The 16,349-nt window shown below is 38.3% G+C and overlaps 2 protein-coding genes across 6 annotated transcripts in view; one reads left to right on the top strand and one right to left on the bottom strand.

Annotated features, from left to right (window-relative positions):
* Positions 1-1,421: 1,421 nt before the first annotated feature.
* mrps31 (mitochondrial ribosomal protein S31) lies at positions 1,422-10,799 on the bottom strand. Its single transcript, XM_088920459.1, has 7 exons — positions 10,561-10,799; positions 9,550-9,831; positions 8,549-8,701; positions 7,548-7,694; positions 6,272-6,345; positions 4,986-5,129; positions 1,422-4,585 (listed from the first exon to the last, which is right to left on the bottom strand). Exons 1-7 carry the CDS (start codon positions 10,686-10,688, stop codon positions 4,353-4,355), a joined length of 1,161 nt encoding a protein of 386 aa, XP_088776585.1. The 5' UTR covers positions 10,689-10,799; the 3' UTR covers positions 1,422-4,352.
* A 1,107-nt stretch (positions 10,800-11,906) lies between these two features.
* slc25a15a (solute carrier family 25 member 15a) overlaps positions 11,907-16,349 on the top strand; it is a 12,594-nt gene continuing 8,151 nt past the window's right edge. The window contains exons 1-3 of one of the 5 annotated variants that reach the window (XM_088921151.1): positions 11,907-12,064; positions 13,188-13,441; positions 14,338-14,478. In XM_088921151.1, coding sequence (XP_088777277.1) covers positions 14,424-14,478 — 55 coding nt within the window. In that variant the 5' untranslated portion in view covers positions 11,907-12,064; positions 13,188-13,441; positions 14,338-14,423. Of the gene's footprint in view, positions 12,065-12,088; positions 12,580-13,187; positions 13,442-14,337; positions 14,479-16,349 lie in introns of those variants that run through there. The other 4 variants (XM_088921152.1, XM_088921153.1, XM_088921154.1 and 1 more) reach the window with 4 other exon arrangements.

Below are 16,349 nucleotides of genomic sequence, written 5' to 3'. Positions count from 1 at the left end.
ACAATGAGGACTTTGGAAATTCCCCCCCAGTGAAACATTTTCATGTGTTTCTGTGCCGATGACAGAAAAACCATTCTATCAGTCAGTTCATTAAACCAAGGCTACAAAATTCAAGTTCAAATGTTTCCAGCCAGGATTTTCACCAAAACATGTTTTTGGCTTTTGTAGTGCATGATCTAATCTAAGCAGGACTTTCAGCTCCTAAGGCCTTCAGATTTAAACTTCTCCCTGTTCTAAATGACATGCATCCTATGTTTAAACAAAAAACCAAGTCACCAACTCAAACACATATTCCCACAATGATTTTTTTTATCACATTTGTAGTTCTCATTGAGATACAGTTTATGATTGGGGAAGATTGCTCCAGCAAATCTCAGAGTGCCTGGGTGTTCAATTTGTGCAAAAAATGTCTAGACTTTCTTGACGGAGGCCTTTTCTTTTGCTGGCGTTAAGTCCCCTCATGTGTGTAATTATCTGGGCTACTCTTAATTTTAGCCTATAAACACCACAGAGGTGCTTTTGAATGATGGCCTTCTATTTTTACAAACACAGCAGAACACCATCAATTTCTCATGCCAGGGAGTCACTGCGTGTCATCGAGAATCAAACAGTTATTCTAATGCTTTTTCCCCACTTCGCAGGCCAATCGCAGTTTGAAAAGATCAGGCTATACTGCCACCATGTGGTGCACTGATGAATAGCACTTCTTTCTAAAAAAACATCGTATTTCCTCCGTTATGATGTCATGGCACAACCCATCCTAACACAATTGTCATCTGCATCTAGTGATATGTTTCCAAAGCAAGATAAAGATCATCTTTACATAAAAACAACCAGCTCTTTATCTTAAGTTTTATGAGTAATGATCTTAAAATGCACAGTCAGTCGGTACGTCTTTGGTTTCCTACACCTCAATCATTGTAGTACCTGGAAGCCTGCTATTAATAAAGAGTTTTGAATTTTAAATCACCTCATTTCAGCATCCTGTCCCTTAACACATACACAATCTAAATTTTGCTCCAATACGGTTATAAGTTCTTGAATTAATACCTTTATTAATAAAGCTTAAGAGAGTTTGCAGCTTGCATTATGAATCGTAGCTGTAAGGGTGATTCTTATTCTTCAACACATTTAATTATAATAATTGCATGAGACAAATAATGAGGTCATTTCACTTCAATTTATAAAGTGATAAAGTGTGTGACCTGAGCCACAGGAATTGTATGCATATTATTTGAGGAAAAAAGGTTAAAATTTTGCTAGATTAAAGTGCAACAGGAGACATAGACAAGTCTCACATTAGAAACACATGGGAGTCCAGTGTCCTTTCATTCCATGGCTTCTTCCCAACTAGATCTTGAAAGATCCCAGAAAATTAGTACCCTTAAATATGACTGAACATGTAACCATGCACCAACAACTTTATTTCAAAAAGTACTTTTAATTTTCCTAAATGTACTAGACACTCAGCTTCCACTTTTATTTTGGTACTTTGATTGAAATGGTTAGTACCTTTCAGTATTGTGAATAGTCAGACAGGGTTCCTTTTCTCGTCATTCCTAAGTAGGACCAAGGATTGATTCTGATTGTCCATCTTTTCTCACGTTCAAACATTGGAGATACAGTATCTGCTTTTTTGTAATGTGGCAAGTACAATTATTTTAAATGCAGTACTGTATCATTTCAGACAAATACCAATATCAAAGGGAAAATGAACAAATGGAGATGTGCATTAAAATGTTTATACCTTAGCAGCATCGATGAGCAATGAGATCTTCAGATCACTGAAATAAAGGAACTATGGGAGACATTTGGATGGTAAACTCCATGTAATGGTTCTCTCAAGCATTCTCCAGAAGAGCAGGTCTGGACTAATGAAACATGATGCACCTCCAGTGTGTGTGACTAACAATGTCTCATCAGGGAAGAAAAAAACAACCTTTCATGAAGGAACACTTAAAAGAGATGCAGTGCACATTACATCCTTTACAAACATGGGCCAAACGTAAGATGAAGAGCTATTTTGGTCCATACCTCTTCCATTGTACTCTGATAAATCACGAAACCATCTTTTTTCTAATACATGATGTACTCTTAGCTAAAGTGCAAAACATCTTAGAACTGAAAATCTGGGAGTATAGGCTCCTTTGGTTTTAAGCAAACATGTTCTGTTAAATGGGCATTAAAGGTATTAACCTAAGTAGATGGCTAAGGAGCTCATGCTTTTTATTCATTTTTCTGCAGCTGTGTAGCGCATTGGCGAAATTAGCATCTCTAAAATATTTTCACATTTCCCCTCCAAGAAAAACATCAACAGGGCTGTCACAGGCACCATGCTACACTAGAAAACAAAGCCACCCTCAATTTTGGATAATTGATTAATTATGAGCTAGAACAAGCCAGTATCTTTCTTTGCTCGTGGATAATTACGTGCTAGAACAAACTGGCATCCTTCATAGCTTCCATCTTATTTCATATTTGTGGTCTCAAGCGATTTGTGTCCCATTTTTTTGCAAGCTTCTTTCTTTTTTGGAAATTCAAATCTCAGAAGGCTTGGGAAAACCACCAAAGGGCCGGAAAGAAAGGAAAGACAGAACTGTTACAATCTAAATTTTTCACTCAGCTTCCTGTGACCACCCACTAACAAATAACACATTAAAAATCAATTTCCAATTAGTCTAAACTGATGCGAAAAAAAAACTGCAGAAAATTAAGAAAGATTGTATTTAAGAGAAGCAAATCGTTTATTTCTAAACCAACCTACACGGTAAGGAATGTTTTCAAAAATACGAGAGTATGTCTGTTTTCTGTCCAGACATTGCCGAATATGATGGCTGCAGCTAAGGCCAAATATCAACATAGGCAGCATAAAATAAGGTCCGCCGTAGCAATAGGCATTACTTTCCTTATTTGTTCTATGAGGGTTAAGCAAGAATATCAAACTATCTTTCAAATTTGCTACAAGACGTTTACCTCAGAGAAAAGCTAGTATTGATACACAACAGAAACTCCTGTATCCAGCTGTACCTGTTCTCTAATAGTTTCCAAGGCTGCACATATTTTCATTCCAATTTGCCAAGCAAAAAAAGAGATAACCCCCAGACCAAAAGGACACAAAGTAGATTCCTGAACCAAAGCCATGCTGGAGGGAGGCTCTTGCATAAGACAAACCCAAATGCTAGATATTTAGGGATTGCTCCCTTCAGTATTAGTGCACAGCTAGACACAAAGTTCATATTTTAAATATTTGCTTTTTTATCCTATCGGTAGAATTTCTAGACAAACCATGAAAAGAATCGATTCTCTTATGCAATGGGAGTTTCCTCTGTTTCCTTGATGTACATTATCTAATTATCTCACCTCAGCACAGGAAAGTACAAATGAGAAGAGTAACAACTGATTACCTGGAATCTGGGGAAATAAATTAACAGTTACAGTGCTGATGGTCTTGTCATTAGTTTACTGGCTGATCATAAAGCAACTACAGACTATCCATTTTGTATAGCCTGGCGATACATGTTCAGATGACGCAGGGCAGTCTGATGCAATTCCCTCACAGGAAATTACAAAAGAATGCTAGCAGAAAATAATACAGTTCAAGCAGAGACAGAAAACTGAGAACTGATTTCTCCACATTGATTGGAGGAATTTAACCCAGCTGCAGAAAATTTCATGATATTTTCCCCATGTACGAATTAAGAGTTAGATGCTTTATTAAACACTACAAGGGCAAACAAACACCAGGAAGTCTGCTTTCTCAACTAGCTGGACCTTTAAGCTTTCCAAACGGGGTGAATGACAAAAGTGTTTCTGAATGCCAACAACTATGACTCTTGTCAATAGATTCCGGCATTTTAAATTAATCTTAGTCCTGGACTAAGGTTTAAAGCCTCAAAATTACTCTTGTAATAATCTGTGCTTCTACTTCCATTGTTAATAACAAATCTCACATCAACGTATATGCCACATTACAGCAGAAAATGAAAGGTAGCACTAACCTACAGAATCTAACCTCTGGAGGTGTATTTACCTGAAGTGTTGTTTGCACCGAAGGAAGGGGTAAATCTTGGTTCTTTTCAGATTTCTTGGAAATTACGGGACATGACGAAAATTAGGTCTAATTGATGTGATGCAACTGAAAATCAAAACTCAGGTGTAAAGATAAGATCTCTTACTTAAATAAGTTCATCTTTGGGCTTCTTAATCTAACTGGATCGCTACATCTAATTAGAGGGTTAGGCCTCAGGTGGAAGTCTTTGAAATGTTTCCAGTGAAAATCAGAGAAAGAAGAGACATAGAATTCCTTAAGCCCGGGCTGAGTGTGCCGCTTTCAACAGCATTCAACAAAACTGTCAGTTGAGGTAGACTTCAGCCTCCTTCAGCAAGTCCTCCTTCTGCTGGAAGTACTCTCTGAACCAAGCTATGTGCTCTGTCTTCTGTCTGACAGTGAGATGGGGGTTTTTGGACAGCCCAGTGATCACCAGCTCCATGAAGTGACGGATGGGGCCTTGCTTTGGAAAATCCTCCAGGTGTTTCTCTAGGAACACGTGCTCATGGAACGGGATGTCAGCTTCCTCCTCTAGACCTGAGACCAGAGCAAACGCAGTGCTGAGTGGCTTAAAACAAAGACAAAACTACGACTAAAATAGGAAGTTCTGAATAAAGATTTGGCTGCCGATGGAAATTTTCATTTTCTCGATTGAGAAAATTGCCCAATCTTCTTTACAAGTGTATAAAAGGAATACGGACATTCTGATTGCTTCTGGCTAGTTGTATAGCTTGGATTCACTACAACAACCTCCAAGTACAAATCCTGTAAATGTAGCACAGGCTTTAAATAAATAAGATGCTGGAGAAGACAAAATTCTCTTTTCACACAAGGTAACTTCACAGATTGTGTTAAATGTTGATCATATACTACAGTAACACCTATGGCGACAGCCTGCACTTGCCCTGTGCAGTATATTGGCAGTCCTGGGACTTACCCTCTTCGTTGTTAATAGGATACCGCCAAAGCTTCCCATCGCGAGTCCACTGGATCATCTCCTCAAAGCCGTTCCGAGGTGGACGTTTGGTCACCGCTGCGATCTGATTGGCCAGCTCCATATCCCACAAGGATGGAGAGGAATCTGCAGATGAACAGCACAGTCAGTGAGAAAAGCGGGGGTGCAGGCGTGCAGGAAGAGTCATGCTTACAGGATTCAGTGACTAGTCATTTGTGCCATAGTTAAAATTCAGAGGTTCTGTTTCCAGGATCAGTCTTTGTTGCATAAAGCCACAATTTGTATTTGACAAAATTACGGTAACAATCAGTAGATTATTCAGCAGACTGCTGAACCTCTGTAAGTTCAGTACCTACTCATCAGATCCTCAGATCAAACATACGGCAGACAATTCTGGATTGTGTCCAAGGCATCAGGTGTCTTTAAGGTACAGATCCAGAGAACATACGCACTCCTAACGTGCCATAACAAAATGATAGTTATTTATCCTTGATTTCATTAATGCTCATATCAACTGTTAACTGTCGGAGCTACAGGCCCACGGAAATGAAAGATGAGGCTCTACAGTGAAGGACTATCACATTTCAGCAGCTGGGACCCAGTCTGCTACTACAGTGTGTCAGACATTGTGCAGAGCTCTTGACTTGGCTCACACTGAAAGCCCTCTATAAAGCCAGTGTTGAAGTGCTTGGGAAACAAGGACTGTCTGCATAAACTCATCATTTCTACAGCCAGTTTCTTTGCATAGCTTCCTTCAGAGTTACATGCTCGTTTTTAAACAAGCAGACAAAAGCTATGTGATGTCGTACGCATTTCCTGTATGCAGTTTGCATCAGTAATGATGAATTAGTTAACCTATTTATGTTAATACAAGAATAATAGTATTATTAATACGTAAGATGTAGCAGTATGATCATTTAGAGCATGTTATAGTTCTCTCTGCTTTTTTATTAGTAATCTCCTAAAGTTTGTTGAAAGAATTCCCAGATACAGCTCTCTACATTACAATGATTATACTTACAGTATTGTGCATATTATCCACTGTTATCCACATTAGAGAAATAACATTTCTAGCTTAAAATCCTAGAATCTATCTTTAAGGATACATAAAATTTGACAAAAAATAATAATCAACTCAAAGATAGCATAATGGTTTAAACAAATAAATGTCTCATAAGAAAAGTGACCTCCTAACTTGTTAGATCTCATGCGCAGTCTTCATAGAGGTGACATGTTACATGTTGCTTTAAAGGGTGTCTCTTCCATACCTCTGGGCTCTAATTCTGCTGTGTCAGGGGGCACTTGGAAGATGTTAAGTCTTTTGCCAACAAATAAGCCTTTCCTGTAAGGGGAAAAGAGCCATGATTTTAACTGACAATAGAGAACTGTTGTTTTAATCACCATTGTTATCATTATCATTTTATTTTTTTTAGAAGTAGTGTTAATAAGACCTGTCAATTTATCTTAGATTTCAGGTGTATCAGCTCATCACCAATGCTGTTCAGCGATCTCCTCTATCTCGCTTGTACCTTCCTTGCATGCTTGTTAAATTCTCTCAGCACAAGGGAAAAATCTGTTTTATTTATATGCATAGTTTTGGGGAGTTTGCAGAAGTTCCTTTTGAAAACAAGACTTCTACAGATTAAGTATAATAATGGCCATAAAGCCAGGTATTTTTAACAGCTCTTTTTCCTATTTGTTCTATGACTGTTCTCACAATAACGTGTTTTCCCCATTACACCATGGGGCACATTCCCTTCTAGACACGACAAATAAGGGTCTTCTAAGCTTTGGATATATATTTATATTTTTTAATTGAACACCACCATGTACAAAATTATATTAATCATGTTTTATTAATCATTATTTTGTATCCATTTTGTGCATGCGCATACTAGCTCCATCTAGTGCTGGCGACAAATTTACTACTGAACCTTTGTAACTTCCACTGTGGTTTTGCTTTTGTAATAATTTTACTTGACATGCGTGGGCCTTTCTGCAGAAGTAAGTTCTTGTTGTTTAATATAACATAACACATACGGAGGCTGTGCCTTAAAATACAACTCAATTACCTTTTCTAATAATATTAAGAAACAGAAAAGCTGAAGTGAAATCTAGCTCAAATGTCTCAAGTCAAGTGCTCTGACATGGGCACTCATGTCAAAAAAGATTTGTTTTTGGTCACCCTGATCATTTTAGCTTAATTCACCACACACAAAAAAGAAGGAAAATGCAGCTAGTGGCAAACAAAAAACATGTCCGGAGTTACTGAATTTATTTGTTAAACAATTTCAACACAATCAGTTCTGTACTGCACACAAAATCACTGTTAATAACATCACATCCAATTCATGAACAAGTCTTCATATTTTAGGCTCATTTTAGTTTTCAAAGCCTCCGAGAAAGAAAAAAAAACTATTAAAAAGTAATCTGAACGTACAGAGAAAGCCCGTTGGTATTGCACAAGACTAAAAGATACACTGGACAGAAAACACCAATGTGAATTTCCAAACAGATCATAAACACAATGAAGATCCTTCTTACCTGTTGCGCGCACCTTCAAGATCGCTGTTCACACCTCTGTCATGGGTATAACCCCGCCCATCATCATCAAAGTGAATCTGATTGGCTGCTCTGGCACTGGCACGCATGTTGGGACGTTTACCAATCTTCATGTCAGCAATGATGTTCCTTAACAAGGAAAGAGCTGGTCACTGCTTAAAACATTAACACCTAATCCCAAGTTACATACACAAACCAGTATGATTTGACTAATTAAATTTCATATCCTCTGTTTTGGGGTATAAGGTTAAATGTTTTACAAGAGTGAGAGTCTTCAATAGTAAAATCCACACAAGTCTGCACTGCTCTTACTTTTTAATTCATGGACCTAGCATTAAACACACCTATTTTTAACAAATTCCCTAATCAGAAATACATGCCTTATCTCAGGAACATGATAATTTGGCATTCCTGCAACAATTAATTTTTTAGGAACAAGTAATAGGTTTATTCCATGCTTCTTAGTAAGAAGGCTCCACGGCCGAAATGTTGTGTTTTCTTTCTTCTTTTTTTCAGCATGGAATAAACCTATTACTTGTTCCTTTTCAGCCTACGCATGCTGATGCAGCTACCCACCTGAATTAATTTTTTAGGCAGATATTCTACCGGAGAGCTGTTCTCTTCTCTATATTTCACTAGTTTGCACTCTTTCTAATACAAACAAAAAAAACTAGTGCATATTATTTCTGTTGTGTAGTTCATTACAAGTGGTACTATGTCTAAACCTTATCTAGAAGATTTAATATGGCCCAGTAACAATCTCACTTGATAGAAAACAAATTTAAGAAAGTGGTGAAATGTATTTTAAACATCCTCTTACTGGCGTGTTACTCTCTGGAAAAGCTACATTCGGAGCTGCACCAGAACTAAAAATATATAAGCAACAACACTATGTTCCAATATGTACTGTATTTAAACCTAGTTTACCTCTACGTTAACCACAAAAGAAAGGTCCCAGTATCAGATTTAATTGCTGTGTTTACCCAATATTTTTTGTCTGTCCTTTCTTCTGAGCGTCTGATACAGACTCATGTTTTCTCAGCTGCTGAAGGAGTTCCGATTCAGCTCGTCTCTTATTGGGCATTGAGGAGGCAACAGCAGAGGCAGCAGCAACCAGCTCTGGACTCAAGGTCACACTGAAAACAGAAACACAGTGGTTGCTTTTTCTTCCTTTATTCAATAAAACCCTGCAATCCTGTAGATCATGATGCACTACTAGTCATTTCATGCCATATGGCCCCTGTGGTGTGTGCCTTTTGGTTATTATTTTCAATTTATGGTTCAAAATCAAAAACAGAAATTGTCACATTATTGTATAGTACACATGAGATTACGGCTTCAGACCAAAACTGAAGTGGAAAACAACTGAAGCATAAAGAACATTGGATCATCCCAGGAAATACAGAAGATACACAACAGTGCAAGAGCCAAAAAAACTTCTACAACCATTTTTCAATGATATACTATTTCAGAAATAATAGACCACCACTACTGCAATCAGAGAGGCTTGACGTGTTAAGTTTTCTCCTTGAAAGAAAGGAAGCAAAATTTTAAGTACATGGAATTGTGACCTGGAGACACCATGGCACCAAGGGCTGTAGGACTCATTTGCAACCTCTCTTACGTGCTAAAATGAAAGTCGTTAAAATGAAATGGTTCGCTTCTGATCATTGAGGGTGGACTGAAGCAAGGCTACTCCCTGCAGAACAAAACAGATAGGACACAGGATATGTCTGTCCAGTTTTACTCTGCTTGTTAACTACATTGTTTTTCTCTTTTGCCCTATACTTGATTACTACACATCTTGCCATACAGAAACCTTGTTTTGTAACAGCTAAACTTCTTTACTCATTTCATGACAGACTTAGGATACTTTATTTCTGTAATTTTACATTTTTTTCTTGTATATAATTGTATATCATGATGAGCATAACGCCTGCAAGACACCTAGTATTAAGGTTGAGCACCAAGAAAAAAAACATACCTCTGGGACTCTATGCCACTGGTAGCTTTCTGGAACATGCTGGTTGCACTCTCAAGGGCTCCAGGAGCATCTCTGGGAAATTCTTTGCCTTTCTGAACTTTCAGACCACGGAATTTCTTCTTTGTGGTCACCTCTACCTTCATGGCTCCTAAGAGGTCCAACAGACTCTCTTTCCCAGACTTCCCCTGCTCCTTCTCACTGGTGGTGCTCTGCACCTCTTCTGGACCAGAAGCCTCTTCTCTCTCCTTTGAGATGGCAGTTGTGGTGCTGAAGGCCACCACTCTTAACAAAAAAAAACAACAACAACTTATACCTACTGAAGCTTATGTACAAGTTCATTGCTCTTTTCCCTTTGTTATCCAATGACTAGCAAAGGTATCTTATTACGCCATGTCTATTGGACAATAGACCACTCCGTGGAGGTGAAGAAATGAGGTGTGCGTCTTGTCTATTTTTGGGAGCAGTTTATGTCAGTTTCTGGGACTACTGTTCCAGGTGGAGGGAGCAGGTTAGAAAAGCTGCGGATTAAGTTGATTTTCCATCCTCTTGAAGCTGCTTCTTGACAGCCACTTTGACACGAAATACCACAGCGATTCTTTCATCGAGGACAATATGCAAAAATTGAAGCCAACTGTAATTTAAACCCCCCTTTTCCATAATGACTGTACAAATTAAATTAGCTATTTTAAAGGAATGATTGAACCAAATCCTCTAGGAACCCAACATGAAATATATATATATTTTTAAAGATCATTTCTGGTAGAATGCAATGCCAGCAGCAAATGAAAATGTGATATGTGTCGTAAAGTGCACTGGGGGGGCTTTGGCGTTACAGACCTTATTCAATTACTAGGTATCTGGAGATAAGTGCTTTTGAAATAATATTAAGACAATTAAGACAATACATTCCACACCTCTTCCCCGTCTGCGATAGCTTTCACACTGTGCAATAGAAAAAAAATCAAAATTAGTTCTTTAAATTAAAATAAAAGGGTAATTTTATAAACTCACCTCATATGCACGGCTAGGATTTTACTCGTTGACACATTGCTGTCTTTAGGACTGAATAAACCTGTTTCAAAGACTGAACCAGTAACACTTTTACTTCTAGAAGCGTATAAAATAAGTTTCCGGTACATCGCAGTATTATTTTGTCAAAGTCCTGCACTCTAAACCCTACAATGTCACACGCGTATGTACAACCTCCACTAGCAATGGCGTCCCCCCTATGCAGCTAAAAAGTATCGACCGGCAGGGAAACTATTGCGCCGAACTAAGGTTCCGCGGATTATATTTCGTTTAATAAAAATACCATGGAGACTATTTGGGTACAGAAAAAAATGGTTTACTAATTTAGAACATCTACAAACAAAACAGGTTGATTAAGGAACTATGCTGAATAACTTGTTTGCAAGTAGTGCACAATGCAACATTTGATGGTAGCCTAAATTATAACAGGTTTATTCCATGCTGAAAAAAAGGGAGAAAGTGAAGAAGCCTTCTTCACTTTCTCCCTTTTTTCAGCATGGAATAAACCTATTACATGTTCCTTTGCAGCCTACGCATGCTGACGGAGCTGCTCACCTAAATTATAACATAATTGTTAAAATGATTTGTGCAAATCCCTAGAAGTAATATAGTATCCATTTGACAATGCGGTGGATTGAAAGGCGCTATATAGAAAAAATGATTTGTTGCTTTTCAAATATCCTCTTAAATTGCAATAATGTCTACCTACACACTGCATAAAATAAAACAGGCTTTTTTTTTCAAAATTAGATCGAAAAATAAACTGCGGATTGGTTCATTTAAAACCATGGTACGAAGAATGCTTTATAAAAGATCAAACGTCCCAGGTTCGCCTGGATTGCAGTTTTGTTAAAGGTCTCAGTCCAGTCCCAGAAATGCTTTTTGCTAGTTATTAATTCATGCATTAGACTCTTTTATTTATTATACATTTATCAGTATTAGAGCAGTTTAACTGTTATTGATTAAAATTCGCTTTAGGAGACAAAACCGTAAAATAAAATCAACAGCCACACTTTGCCTTTCATAGTGCTTTATTGACTAGTGAAACCGAATTGATCTTCAAATCTGGCTGGACAAGATCCCTCAGCCTCTGCTATTGGAATTCCAAACGATTTCGCCTTTAAAGTAAGATGTTGAAATTTTCGTTGGATACGCCGACCCTGTTTAGCTGCTCGTGTGTCGAAAACCAAGGTATGAAGTTACTTCATACACGTATGCTGAGTTGTGCAATAACATGATCAAAGAGAGCGTGTTGGCTCCGATGATGGTATGTGTTTTTCTCAGCCACAAATCAGACGGGCTCTAAGACTCTTCCCATGCACTTTTTTCTTGCGAGTCCTTGGGAGCTAAGGCTGTGACGGTAACTGGTAACAGAGGATGTCCTGTGGTACCATCATTGTCATTGATTCCACACCAGTTGATTAACTGAGTTCCTTTCGAAGGATGTATCCGCTTTTTATGTGATCCCACTGCTGGGAGAAATCGAGTGAGTGACGTTTTTGTTAATTTCGCAACTGTGCTAATACGTCAGATTGGGTGTTTATTCTGTTCCTTTCACGCAAAACTGAATGTGCTGCTTTTTATTTCCTCTATGTACTGTATTTGACATGATTTTTGTTCACTATGTACTACAAGAACCATCTCTTTTGATGGTATGGCACTGCCCAGCTGTTATCTACATATTTTCCATTTTATAAGGCTGTAACACTTGAAGGCGTTACATCAGTTCCAAAAACAGGGAAGGACCGGAGATGTTACTTCAGTGCACGTGTTATGTGGAGCACACCAGAGTATTGAAGAGATGAGCATTCCGATCGCTGGATTTTTAACAACGTTGTATATGATGGAAGAATAGTTTTTTTTTTTACTGTTGCTGTTGCATTACTGCTTCAAAGAGCGACTTGCCTTAGAACCTGATCATGCAATGTTACACGATACCAGGAAACCTGTGTGATATAATCAGTTCCATCTCTCGTGTATAGGTTTGTGCTGATATTAAAGGTAAGGCACCACAAATGAGCGCAGTGTATTTGTGTTCAAGCTATTGCTTTGAATCTATTTTATTTGAATCTATTGCTTTGAATCTAAAAAATCTATTTTAGAGATCTAGCATTTTTATTTGTAAATTGAAAAGCCAATTCCGTCTTTGGAAAGTAAAAAGTGGCAACTGGTTTCTAACCTGGTAGTTTCACAGGTGCAGCCTGAAGACATGCACCTGCTATTTGATCAATGTGTGGCAAAATATTTCCTCAACAGGGTACAGAGCGACCTGGGGCAGTACAATGGTGTGGCGGTTAGCACTCCTGCACTGAAGTCCTGGTTTGGAACCTGGGGTGCTGTCTGTGTGGAGTTTGTATGTTCCTCCTATGTTTGCTTCTTTTTTTCTAGGTGTTCCGGTTTTGTCCCACATTCCAAAATTATACTGTTAGGTTAATTGGCTTCTGGGAAAAGGGCTGGCGTCCTTCCAGGGTGTATCCTGCCTTGCGCCTGTTGCGTGCCAGGATAGGTTCTGGTGCCTCTGTGTCCCTGTATTGGATAAAGCGGTTAGAAAATGTAGGAAGGAATGGGACAGACCAATTTTGTTTCTTATTGCGCATATTTCCATCCAGGAATGCTGCCCTGCCATTACTGTGGGGAACAGGCAGTACAAGAGCAGCTGTAATATGACTACAAAACAGGGGTTGTCCAAGCCCTGCCCCTGAGGCTGGGGATGTCTCTGTTTATCAAAAGAACCAGCACCTGTAGAGACTGATGAAGCAGCTTGAAGCAGCTTGTTAAAAACTTCATTGGAATGAAGATCTGCAGACACACCAGTCCATTATAACCAGAAGAGGACACCCCTGTTTGTGTGACTCCATTCCAAGTAAATGGAAGATGCAGTTTGTTTTTGCCGTCTTTGTTGCTTATGGTTGTGTCACATAGGTTTAACTTGAAGGTGAAGTTTGCTTGTTTAAATATAGTAAGACAGTGTTTACGAAGCTGAGGCGCTCGGGGATGGTGGAGGTGGTAGTGGGTTTATAGAAAAAGTAGCAGTGCTGGAAAGATACTTAAAATTAAAAAAACCAAGTGCTTTAATTTATGATGTTTTATTTAATTGTGGTAATTGAGGCTTAATTTAACAATCACTTGCCTGTTAAAAGTAGCTGAAATAGCGTATTGGAGTTGATTTGAAAATGAGGTGTTGTGTGTTTCAAGTTTGTGTTTTATTTTCTGTTATATACACAGCATAGAGTTTTCTAAAAGTCCCATTAACAGAAAAATGTAAATTTGGCAGATTAATTAATCAGGTAAAAGATAATGAAATTGTTAGACTATTTGTGCCTTTAATTATATAATTATAAAATGCCCACATTCATTGACACTAGAACCACTTCTCTTTGCTGTTTCCTTTAACTTAGCTAGAAGTACAACACAGAGCTAATATTGTTTATGCAAAAGCATAATACTAAGCATCATCACTGGGGGATCCTTACTCATGGAAATAGTAACTTTTTTCATCCTTCTGTTATCAGAAAGCCTCTTATTCCAGGAAAGGGATATAGCTTATTTAAAAAAAACATAAGGGGAAAGATAGGTATTTCTACAGTCTTAATGGTTCTGGCTCTATGTTCTCTTTTCTACCATGTTTTTTGCCCAGTTCAGAAACCTTCTCACCACTTGCGGCATTTGCACCCAATGAGCCTCATCAGTGGATATGCTTTGTAAAGTCTTGTGTTAAAGTGCCATTTGAAAACAGGTTTGGTCCTTCTTTCGCTGTAGGTTATTTGACTGACGTAGGAGTTGAAGTTGGGGCTGGGGACCTCTGTGCAAAGGATTCCTCAGAAACCTTTCGGCCTAACACCATAATGGCTCCTCATCCAGTTGTCCAGGCTATCATTGACCTCTCTGCTGGGGCTTTCGGTAATGTAACACTCCACTTGGCCTTTGTTTTATTCCACGCCAGTCTGGGGCAGACAGGTCACAAGACTGCTCTCAATTTTTTTGGGGAAAAAGAAATATTTTGTTACAGTTGGATTTCAGATGGCAGAGCAGTGCTTCAGAAGCCATGGGGCATTCATGGTTAAGGTTTTGAGCTTGTCCGCTGACATTTTGATTACTTTATCTTGGGACATATCCAAGCTATGGACATGGTGTGATGTCATTTTCTTCATTTTGGAATCGCCTGTTAAGAAATATCCCAAATATATCCTCCCAATGTCTAGCCCTTTATCTTTTAACTTATCACAGGCTATGCAGTCACATACAGTCAAATACAGAGGTTCTGTGCCAGCTGGAAGAGAGGCGTGTTTGTCACTGCAAGTTTGCAGACACTTGATGAAATTGCAGGGTTGCTGTTTCATTTCATTCCTGAGTGAATCCTGACCAGATCATCCAAATCCTACTCTCAGTGGTGCTCAGCCAGTTATGTTCATTGTCTACACCATTGCCAACAAACTAACAGGGATTTGGTGTAATTTTTTACCTGTTCTGGGAAATTCTGGACTTCAAGCTTTGTGCACTCAGTGGTGAAATACTAACATGCAACAACCATCACAATCGTGAACCTGTCATGAGTCACTTGTCTCTTAACTTGTCTTAAGAGTAATTTTGCATAGAGTCTATATTCTATCATAAAGCCAAACTGAATTCAGGAATACTTACATTAGATGGTTCAGAAGATTCTTTTTCTACACTTTTTATTGTTTTCAGTTCAGAAAGTATTTTCATGCAGTAATACAAATTTTTAGGTGAATTACTTTGTTGTTCAAAATGTACACTAGTCGCTATATTCTGACTTGTTTGTCATAACAAAGGCATGAATGTCTTTTGGAGTAGTGTGTATTTCACCTTTAAAATAAGATGGAAATCATATCTGTTATTACACAAACACATGGTGTTGGCTCAAGGTCAGCGTAGAGTCAAAGTGTTGGCTTACTTTGTAATTCATGTTTTGAGCCACCAGTCTTTCCATGATTTCACTTCTGCCACCTTGGCAATATGCAAAAACATTTTTTATAAGGGCAAAGAATAGCTTTGCATGTTAAAAAAGCAGACATTAGCACTTCAGTGTGGCTGCTTCAGTTGTCTGCCTAAAATGTCTATGTGACAGTTTATAACATAAGTGTCTTATTAAGAAAACACATGCATGAAAATAAAATAGGGATAGATGTAACTTTTTAAAAAAAAAATAAAGTACATTGGGATCCAGCTCTCTTTCACTTGTGCATTCCACTATCAACTCGTATCCTATCAAGGGCGTAATCCTGCCTTGTACTCTTTGCTTCTGGAATTGGCTTGGATGTGGCACGCCTTATCAGGATTAACACGTATTTAATAATGGATGAATGGGAGGATAGTCGGAGTTCAGGAATACAAGCCTGGTTTGTAGGATAAAACGGACCATGGAGCCAGATCTCCCGAGCAGATAGGTCTGTGCTTTCTCCGAAAACAAAACTATAGGCAGCATAAAAAATGCTTGGATCAGCACTGCATATCCAAAGGGAATTGTTTAGGAACAAAAGACATGATGGTCAGTCAGAAAGAGCCTGGTTCAGTTAGCTCCCCAATAATCTGTGTAATCCTTCTAGCAAAGAATTTGAAATGCTTCTCTGAGTGAAAAACATTCCATGTTGTTACACAGTTGTGAAATGAGTAAAACAGACCACAGCAGAAGTCTTTGACTGAGGAAAATAAGACTGAAAGCTTAAAACTTTTAAAGGTAAATATTAATCAAGTAAACCTTTAACTTTAAATTAAAAAGCAGCAGTTTTTAGTTCTCAGTTAAATGTGTG

The sequence above is a fragment of the Atractosteus spatula genome, chromosome 7 (assembly GCF_055471065.1).
Source record: "Atractosteus spatula isolate fAtrSpa1 chromosome 7, fAtrSpa1.hap1, whole genome shotgun sequence".
Classification (NCBI taxonomy): domain Eukaryota; kingdom Metazoa; phylum Chordata; class Actinopteri; order Semionotiformes; family Lepisosteidae; genus Atractosteus; species Atractosteus spatula.
Note: the sequence above shows the minus strand (reverse complement) of the source record. Positions and strands in the feature narration are given on the sequence as shown.

Bases quoted from the DNA above. Each gene is read 5' to 3' on its own strand.
- mrps31 (XM_088920459.1), bottom strand. From the start codon at position 10,688: ATGTACCGGAAACTTATTTTATACGCTTCTAGAAGTAAAAGTGTTACT. The intron at 6,346-7,547 runs GTAAGAAGGATC...TTCCCCTTACAG, and splicing joins CTTGAAGGTGCGCGCAACAG to GAAAGGCTTATTTGTTGGCA. The intron at 4,586-4,985 runs GTAAGTCCCAGG...CTCTGGTCTCAG, and splicing joins TCCTATTAACAACGAAGAGG to GTCTAGAGGAGGAAGCTGAC.